Source organism: Melampsora larici-populina (genome assembly GCF_000204055.1).
Source record: "Melampsora larici-populina 98AG31 unplaced genomic scaffold MELLAscaffold_22, whole genome shotgun sequence".
In the NCBI taxonomy this organism is placed as follows: domain Eukaryota; kingdom Fungi; phylum Basidiomycota; class Pucciniomycetes; order Pucciniales; family Melampsoraceae; genus Melampsora; species Melampsora laricis-populina.
The window spans coordinates 1,083,848-1,093,948 of record NW_006768786.1 but is presented as its reverse complement, the minus strand read 5'-3'; the positions used below and the strand labels follow the sequence as shown (position 1 = coordinate 1,093,948).

Sequence of the window (10,101 nt, the reverse complement as noted above, 5' to 3'; positions counted from 1 at the left end):
ATTTTGGCGAGTCTTCTTTCGAGACAGAGTACGAAGGCAGTAGATCTGAACAAATCTCTTCGAATCAAGTTCCATTGAATCACAATCTTGATAGCTCCAATTTGATTTCAAGCGTAGCCGGCGTTAATGAATCAGATAGTAGGCAGCGTAGGACAGGTACATCATCATATTGGACCAAAGATGAACGACTGCTCTTTCAGAAATTAATCAAAGAGTTTGGTCCCGACTTCAGTGAGATTTCTCGTCAAGTTATGACCAAAACAGAAATGCAGGTGAGCCCTTCAACGTCAACTCGTCCAGCGCCCTTATCCATGAATTTATTGTCTTCTAAGCGCATTTTTCATCATGTCGTACACCTAGTGTCGCAATTATTATCAGAACAATGAGCAAAAACTTTCCGCAGCAACTTTGCAGACTGTCTCGGCAGTTGATGAAGGCCGACCTATCGATGCTACCCTTTCTACCCCTCAACCACCTGTCAGTAGTCAATCATGCATGCAGATACGAAACCTCCTAAACGACGAACCGGTCGAGCCCACGAACTTGTCAGACCTAGATGCGAGCACATGGTTTGAGGCTGAACTTCCGGACGATATGCCAGTTCCCCAATCGTCGTGTTCAGTAGGACTAGGGCGTGAAACCTCGTCGCCCAGGCCTTCAGGCCATCTCAAACGTGTCATGGCTTCACCCACCGAGCCGTATGTGACACCTGGTTTTCGTCTTGGACGACATCAAAGTGATACATGGACTCCTGCCCCGCGTTCACTCCCACCGGCTCAACCTCATCATAACCATATGTCTGTTGATTCACAGCCTGAATCAGCAACTAATGACGAAAGGTTCGCAGATCCACCTAGTCCTCCCAGCATCCCCAGTATCTCCCTACAGCCAGCATCTGCCTCTCCTGTTATCAACCCAGGCAGATCCCAACACCCGTCTCGTTCACAACCAAACCACTCTTTTATTCCTCTCCAAGAATCGTATCACCGCCGTGGCGCGGCAGCTCGCGCAACCTTGCCACCTCATCTCACTTTACCCCATAACCAACAAGGGCTCTCCTCATCCTCAGCACGTGAATTGACTGAGTATAGATCTGAGTTTAATTCGCCAACCTCTCCTCATCTGACTGTACATCATCACAAGCCGTTATCTCCATCGCGTACAGCTTCACCACCAGCTCGGCATCCGAGACACCTGAGTGTGGGCGCTGGAGGTATTTCTCGTGCGGTGTTGCCTCCAAGCTCATCCAGACAAGCTTGGGCACCCTCACCGCTTTCCCAAAATAATCATCCCCGCCATCATCCCAATCAATCGGGAGTGACAGAAGTCTGGAGACCATATCCGAGTGAACCATGGGGCGACTCGACTTCCACTACAGCCGCTCATAGATCTAATTGGGTGTCGGATAATCAACCACCAAACATCGTAGAGGAAGCCATCTCCCTACCACCCGCTCGCCCTCAATCATTACCGGTCTCACCGCCTCCTCCAACAGATCCTCGTTATAATTATCCCTCCACTCGGCCGCCATCTTATCGCTAATGTGAAGCCTGATAGGAGGACCTTGATTGGAAATGGACTAAATCATCTTGGTCTAGCGATTTCTCACAAACAAGTCTATTTTTGCAGTTTTCATTGGGGTAGCGGGTTGATGACATCGACGGATTTGTATGTAGGTGGAGTTTTTACTATCATTGTCTTCACTTGAGGATCAAACCATATCTAAAGCTTATCCTGCAAATTATGTCCTAATAGGTAAATATAATGTAATTCTACCAATGTGTCAGGCATCCGCAAGTCATAATAGGAAAATCCAGCTAAAACAGATGATAGCGAGATCAAAGACTTTTCAGTGTCACTAATTTCCTTTTTGTGACGTCGAATAGACAACTAGATGAACAAAGAAACAAAAGTGTAATAATTCATTGACTAAGACGGTCCTACATCGACCAGTGAGGGGAGAACCTAGCATCCTGATATTCCGGATGATCGAGTAGTACATGTTTTGAACAAAACGAACGATCGTGATTCTACTTCAAATCAAAACCTCACTGATGTTGTCTTGGCAAGAATGGGCAAAATGCTTTTAAAATGAATATCCATCTTGAGCAAAGGTGCTGAGACAACCGCTAATCACTGGATTGACACATCTCATCATTTGCTATGTCGTCATCAGATATTCAGTAGAAATCCTTTGTCCATAGATGATATTTCTGGAAATCCTTGAACCCACGCCTGGCCCTTACTGCTCTTCACAAGACAGATTTGCCAAAACAATCCTCAGCTCATGTTGGACCACATCATATCTAAGAAAGTGGTTTCAAACTCACCTCATAAGACCTTCATGAAGAAAATAAGCTTCTAAGAAATCTGTATTGGTGGGAGAGGCCTCTTCTCTTAAATCCCAGAAATTATCAATGCCTGGTACCATCCTCTCAAAAAATTGGTCATCAAACAACTACCAACGTACACTTTTCAGGCCAGGGATCAGTCTGAATCAATGAGAAACCTTGATCTATTGGAATCTTATGTATAGGAGCAAAAATGTCGGTTTTAAAAGATCTATAGTGGGTAGTGTCTAAAAGTGTGTAATGTCGGGCCGGTTAGTACGGCCAAAAAGCTGATTTATCAAAAACTCCATTGGATGAAAAGAACTTTCTCTACTGTAAAAATTGTTAAAAACAACATGTTCAATACAATTTTGGATTCCTATCAATGTGAGGATTCCAAATCTGCCCTCGGCTTCAAAATTGGATCAATTTTGTGGGCTTCATGAGCTTTTTTCTCAAAATACCCGATTTCACGCGTTTAGGCACTACCCACCATAGGCTGATATCTGAGGACCTCTTCCTACCAAATCATAAATAACTTATAGGATGAGTTTCTTGTCTCAATTTAACGCAGATCAACTATGTACCCGGCTAAACCAATTACAAGCATAAATATATGGGGCTGAAATCTTCAAAGAGATTGACGAGCAACCTCGAGCAAATCTACAATAAATACCCCAGCACCTATACTCATCTACATATGTTGATTAGATTCAACCAAATTATTCATCTAGAGGAGCGCTACGGGGCTTAAAGGAACCTAACCTGTGACATCCAAGTAAGTTGCAACAAAGTACAGGATAAATTGTATCAAGGGAATTCACCAATTCAATTGCTGGGAAGTAAGTGTTTATCAATCTCAGCAATTATTTCCAATCAAAATGGTTCAAAAACCTTGCAAGCACTACAGTGTCAATTGGCTTACTCAAGAATCCTGGGATGTAATCAAACACACTTTATATTGCAAAGAAGGTAAAAGTCAAGAACAACACCTCTTTACATTTAATAAGTTGAAATATGTAAATGAGAAAGATATAAATTTGAATGCCAATCCATAAGAGATCCTGCCAGCAACTGAAGTTTTATAGGGGGGTGTTGTTTATTGATCTTGAAATTGGAAGGCAATAAGTCTGAGCCATTACTAAGAGGATCGCACTATTTGGCGCCCGGTTTTGAAAACACACCGCCCGGTTTTCGAAATTTCAATTTTTTTGTAGCCCGGTTTCAAACCGGTTTGTAACTTCAAATTCTGCCCATCGATTTGATCAACTCAGAACGGACTTCAACTATCAGTCAACTTACTACTATTCTTATTTTCTTACTTCTTGAGAACCAATTTGATTCAAGAAAAGTAATAGTCTAAACACTGCTAGGGGTTTATTCATGTGTTCCAATCCAACCAGTCAATCAAATAAAAAACTGGTCATCTTTCTTGTATTCTTTTGTTGATTTGTATAAGCATCTTTTTGTCTATCTACACAACAGTAGTCAGGGTGAACAGATATGTACATGTAGGAGGTTAGGGGTAGGGGTAGGGTGGAAAAGGAGGTGGTTGAGGTGGGGTGATGGTGATCTTGGTTGCAGAATTGCAAGAACAAAGTGTGCAATTGTTTTTACAATTGGCTCCAATCGTGTTGATGATGATGAGTAAGTCTTGGCACAAAGAGTCGATTGTCAGGGGTAAGACAAAGGAGTGTGGCGGTAAAGAACGGCTACATAGATGGAGAGAGATGAAGATGAAGAGGACAGTCAGCTCAGCACTGGTTGTTTTCGAAAGAGGGAAGAATGGAATCAAGAGGAAAGAGAGACAATCAATGAACGGGACTTACCATCTTTGGTTGGCTCATGATGAAGAGTTTGAGTAGTCTGAAGGATGGCTGTCTGAATATACCTTGTCTTTGAGTAGGGTGTAATGCTGAGCATAGGAGGGGATTGAAAGAGACATCAACGATATGCTGCAGGAAATAACCGGTTTCAGGACTAATGCCCGGTTTTGGCAGTCTAACTGCCCGGTTTCCCAAATTTGGCTTGGAGGCACGGGAAAGTACCGGAAAAAGCGGGCGTTGGGTATTTTCAAAACCGGGCGCCAAATAGTGCAATCCTTACTAAAATTCAATTCTGAAATTCATCTACAGCCATTCCAATATTTCTTGTCGCTCCGTTTTGAAAAAGAAAAAGTGAAACCTGGTGAAACCCAAGTTTTTACTCAATAAAACTTTGAAATTGGCTGTAATTCAAGGAAACACAGCCATTTTTCAGGTTTTAACTAGTTAAAACTTAGGTTTTGAGCTCATAAACTTTTTCTTTTCAAAAATGTGAGCGACAAGAAATATTGGAATGGCTGTATATCAATAGTCCTTTGAATAAGTATAGACTTGACAAAAACATTCCTTGTAATTTGATTTATTAGTTTGCAAAAAAATTAATAGGAACAGGGATGAGATGAAGCAGGGAGAAGCACAAAACTTGCATTTTTTGAGGAGTTCTTGTGAAGCTACAACATTGCTTGTATTAAGAACATGTGGATCTGCACACTCTTGAGGCAAATAATATGGCATGGTGAACTAAGTTAGGGCTCAGTCATTGAGCTAGTGCATCCATTTTTTGACTCTGGACTGCATGAGTAGATAAAATAGGGGTTAGGAGATTTTTGCACACAACAAATTCGACTCCTTATTGAGTGTAAAAGCAGTTGTGTGTAAAAGTGTATGTAATGAGGGGTGAAATACAATTTTACACTCCTTCGGGCCCAAATTGTAGTATGTAAATTAGTCACGTGCAAAACCTGGAGTGTAAAAATCTACAGTACCGACCCCAAAGTTTAATTTTACACGCGATATTTTACACACCTCATAGTGAGCAAAAAAACTAGGGTGTAAAATTAAACTTTAGTCGCCTGATCCCTATTTTTGCACTCCAAGACATTACACACATTAAGGAGGCAAAACCCCTGTAGTGCAAAAAGTCATTATTCCCCCCTGGACTTGCAATTTTACACCTCAAGTGGAGTTAAATAAATTTTACTTAGAGAAAAAAAAAAATCATCAGAGTAAACCATTTTGTGAATGTCTTACTCTTATAATCTTACACGCGTCTCACTCTCTCACTCAAGTGTAAGTTTATGCTGGGCATAAATTCAATATCCACCACTTAATTGGCCAATGTGCATTACATAAGGCCGCCATAAAACACAACACACAAAACTGAGACTTCAAGACGAAAAAGGAAAAGACGACTCCTGTGCTTACCTTATCACAATCATGATCATCAGTAGAATTTGTATAAAAAAATTGTTTAAAAGACCTTCGTGTATAGATAGTAAGATACATATTTAAGATACACAATTCTGGTTCAGGATTTCTTCTTCCCTTTAGGCTTAGGCATAACCTTTGCCTTCTTCTCAACCACTGCCTCTTTGACCACTGCCAACCGCGCCTTGTCTGGCTTTACCTTGGCAACACCCTTCTTGGCCTTTGAAGTCTTCTGAGGGGAGGGCGACTTCGGGCGCTTGTTCACACGCAGGCGGACACTCAAGGGTCCCTTGACGTCGGGTAACGCCTTTTCCTCCGGTAGGGTGGCAGGTAACGGCTTTTCCGGTAAGGTGGCAGCAGGTGGGACACCATCCTCCTCATCATCCTCCCTTCTCACGACAGCTGGAGGAGCTGAAGAGGACGTACCTAAAAAGAAAGATGTCAATGTTAAGAAACCCAAATTGAGTCACAAGGTGAACTCACCCTTATCACTTTTAATGAATGCGTGTTTGGCCTTATCGCTTTGCGAAGATTGACGAGAACCGAAAGGCACCACAGAGTCTTCTACGGTTGGAGGGTCCACATCTTCCAACTCATTGACAGCTGGAGAAGCTGTTACATACAAGGTCAGCAAGCCTCTCAGATTGTGAAAAACAGGCAAGGCAAAGAGCACTTACCAGGTGCTGTAAAGGCCCGTTTGGCGCTGTTAACTGAGAGCTGACTCATGACCTGGCCACTTGAAAACGTAGCAGAGGGCCGATCGATCACGGGCAAGTCAGGCAAGTCTTCCTCGATGTCCTCCACGTCTTCCAAGTCCAGCCCCGAAACAAACGGCAAATCCCCCGGAGCATCAGGGTTCTTCGACGTGATCTTTGCTATGCCAACATCGATGACCCTTTGTTCGCTCGAGGTAGCCTTGCGAGAATATATGAGCCAACTGGTGGAAGGTTGAGGACCGGCTATCAACGAAAGATCACGACCGAGAAGCTGAGCGCGGCCGTTGTCTTTGCGATCGTCGAAAAACCAAACTCCCCTGACCCCATCCACGTATCTCACCACTTTGGACCAGTAATGATGAAAGCCCCAGAACCCCCTTGAGACGATCTCATATTCAACACCATTGAGAACCAAGACTTGAGGCCAATCCATATCACCCATGAAGCTGGCACAATCATCTTCGGTAAGGCCGGCTACACCTCGCAAATGAAAGTACACATTCATGGGCTTCCCCGTGAAATCCAAGAGGCATCTTTTGTACAAGCGAGGAACATCGTTGCCTTCTTTTTCAAAGGTCAATTCGTCAGGTGAAGGATGGGTCAAATCTAGAGTTTGATCGTTGCGACAGGTAGTGCAGCAGCGAAGGTTCTCGGAAAAGAGGCCTTCGGTGCTCCAGAGGTTGATCAGCTTGCCCACATCGGAATATCGGAGGTTGGCGTCGTGAAAAAGATTGTTAGTTATAATCACAGTCGCTCTAACGGAAGATTTGGTCTCTTCATGCGAGGCGATTTGAGTGCATTGGTAGTCGCGAGTGAGTGTGTAAGCAAATTGTCGGCCCGTGGACGTAGGTACATTGCGTTTGTATATAAGTAGATACTCCATGAATAAGTCGGCAGAGCAGAAGGAGTCCGTGACGAAAGAGTCGGGTGAAAGCTTTTGAACCGCAGTTTGAACAGATTTGAGACCACGAGTTAAGACCGATTTGATGTGCCCGGAACGGTGCAATTCGGCGGAAAGCCTTGATGAATAATGTCGTATCAACTTGGATGCTATGTCCTTCCCCTTGCCCTTCGAGCCAACAATCCACAGAGGTGAAAACGTGGGATACAAGGCCTCCAAAACCGAAGTCTCCCAACAGCGATTGAGCTTACCTGGCTCGGTGCTCGCGGAGTAAGACTGATAAGAAGAATGAGGATCCCGGTTAACGTTAGTTGACCCAGTTGGCCGGCCGAGCTTCTTAGGTCGAAGTAACGCGTCCGTGGTGTCAGGAGGACGGCCGTCGTTGGCGTCAGGGCGGCGTCGAGTCCGTTCCTTCGACCAACCCATCGTTTCCACTACGGACTCCCAACTGTTACCGTACTTGACCGAAATGCCACGAAGCACATTGTTGAAATCTCTCTTGAGGGATTCGGCGAATAGCAACAACTGGATGAATCCCTGGATCATGGTACAGTGACCAGAACTGTACCATCATACAACACCATCAGTCAGCATCTATTCACTGTACCTTCATCCAGGGAAAGAGGACTCACATTAGAATGTAATACTGTCGATGCATCGACTCTTGACCATTCGTGGTGTCCGGATAGTCGTGTTAATCCTCACCATCAGGGAGAGGAGGATCATCCATGGGTAGCCGAGGTCAAGCACAGAACAACATGCTGTGTATATCAGCTGTGTTCCACCAATCAATCCAAGCTTTGGCTTTCGGGAACAGTCGTGCAATCTGCGCGAATTTATCGGTGAGAGAGGGGTCTCCAGGTTTGATTGGCTCGAGAAGGTCCAAAGCGAGTTTCTCGAACTCGGCCTGATCAAAATTTCACGAGCGACGTGGTGATGATCAGTTAGAAGGTTTGTCGAGGATAGTTGCCAAGTGAAACCATACTTACCAATCGGCTCGATGCGACCACGTTCCTGTTCTTCTTGATCCGTGTGATTGACTGACGGTAGTGTTCATGGCAGCCTTTGAGTTTGCTCAGGGCTTTGGCGGGGTCGTGTTCTTTGAAGACATCCATGTAAGCCGTGACGAAGCCTTTCTTCTGCGCGGCCGAGAAATCGACCACCTGTTGGACAAGAAGGTCGCTTTCGTGGAAAGTCAAGTCGGCGGCGTTGATTTGGGAGAGGAGGGTTGTGAAGTGAGCTCGATAATGAGCCTCTTCAAGCCCCCACATCCAAGTAAGTTGGACAGGGATCCAACGGTGTAGGATCTCACTGTACATCGAAGTAGTGAGGAGGTATCCATGGTGGAAGAATCGGTAGGTGACATCCGAAAGCAGGCCGCCTGCGTAAACCTTACCAAGGGCATCTCGTCTAACTAACTGTTCCGCCATCCACTTGGTCTGGAAAGTAATGTGGACATTACTTCCCAGAAGCGAGGTCGAGATCAGGCGGAGACCGTGACTGTCCAATAGACAGTCGTCGTTAGTCCGTTTCGATTGAGACAGTAGGGGGAACACTTACTTTCCCCAATGCATAAGGTCCATGATCAGACGATCTCCACCACCTTTGCTTTCTTTTTCCGGGATGAGGCCTTTCTCAACCAAAACCTTGCGTCTTAAGTATGCCAAACGACCACCATTAGCGAAGGCGGGATGGATATCCACAACCGGCGCGGTTACGGTCTGACCCGCGCCAGCCTGGCCAACCTAGAACGACACCAAGTCAGCGTGATGGTCCTTCAGGGGATAGACTGCGACCAAGTAAGTGATTCACTTACTTTGAGAACCAACGGTCCAGCCTTCGGGTTCTTGATGACCTCCTCCGTCAGATCGAGCATCGCCAAAGGGTCAGCCTCTTTCGAGGCTGGCCAAGGGTGAGCATGGAATCCAGAGTGCCGAAGAACGCCCCACCCAGTGTCTTTCTGGATGTCGATTCGGCAGATCGTGCCGGGGCATTGGGTCCATATATGAGTGCCGCTGCACTCGACCGCTGGACATACAGGATTCCTATGAAGGCGAGAAATGGATACAATGTCAGTTAGATTTCTGGCTCACATTGAGATGAGGAAGTACTTACTCCTTGATGTATTCGGCTGCTTTGCCTTCGGCGGTGGGTGGAGGAGCAGCGTACGCGCAAAAGTCGTCGTCGCAACGGAGGACGCCAAGGCAAGCGTACCATACGGTCTTCCAAGGTCCATCTTTTGAACCTTTCGTCTTTTGAGTGTGTGTATAGGCAACGTGACCGAAGTTGGTGATATCCTCATGAGGTTCTCGAACAAAAACTGTGTCGCCATTTGGATACAGTGGATAGCCTTGAGGATCCCGAGTCGTGCCATGATCGATGAATGTCTTGAGTTCACCCGTGGCTGGAACGGGCAACTTGAACTTCTTGCCCGTTTTCTTCGGGGCGCGTCGCTTCAACTTGGTAGGTGTAGGTTGAGGAGTTTCGGAAACATGGGAGACCGACTGAGCATCCGTCTGTGCTGTGTGAGGCAACAACTCTTCAAGACCAGGAGAAACCGATCGGACCGATTGGTTTTCGGACATGGTGGCTACAGGAGATGAGATAGTTGTGATGGGATAGGTGAGGTAGTGATAAAGATAGAAAAAGGAAATGAATTGATCTAATGGATAAATTCGATTGAAGTATTTGATTTGATTGAACTGATAAGATCGAAACAAGAGAAGAATTTGATGAAAGTTGTAGACCGATATGGGTACCTTGGAATCGTGCTCGTACAATGGGGAAGAAGGAAGAGCAACAGCAGCAGTCGATAAGATGAAGCAGGCCATGTTGAAAGGTCGAATCGGTTGGGGTGTTCCTTCGAAAGGGCCAGGAGGTTGACGCAGGATCACCTGCGTCAT

The 10,101-nt window shown here is 45.3% G+C and overlaps 2 protein-coding genes across 2 annotated transcripts; both read right to left on the bottom strand.

Annotated features, from left to right (window-relative positions):
* Positions 1-5,681: 5,681 nt before the first annotated feature.
* On the bottom strand, positions 5,682-6,830 carry MELLADRAFT_107314 (uncharacterized protein; the record flags this gene model as incomplete). The annotated part of the gene is made up of 4 exons (XM_007410820.1): positions 5,682-6,007; positions 6,065-6,193; positions 6,259-6,518; positions 6,778-6,830. The coding sequence occupies 4 exons, from the start codon at positions 6,828-6,830 to the stop codon at positions 5,682-5,684; spliced, it is 768 nt and encodes a 255-aa protein (XP_007410882.1).
* Positions 6,831-7,940: 1,110 nt separating this feature from the next.
* Positions 7,941-10,101, bottom strand: MELLADRAFT_87748 (uncharacterized protein; the record flags this gene model as incomplete). Its single annotated transcript, XM_007410819.1, has 5 exons — positions 7,941-8,105; positions 8,188-8,659; positions 8,759-8,943; positions 9,015-9,243; positions 9,314-10,101. The coding sequence occupies 5 exons, from the start codon at positions 10,099-10,101 to the stop codon at positions 7,941-7,943; spliced, it is 1,839 nt and encodes a 612-aa protein (XP_007410881.1).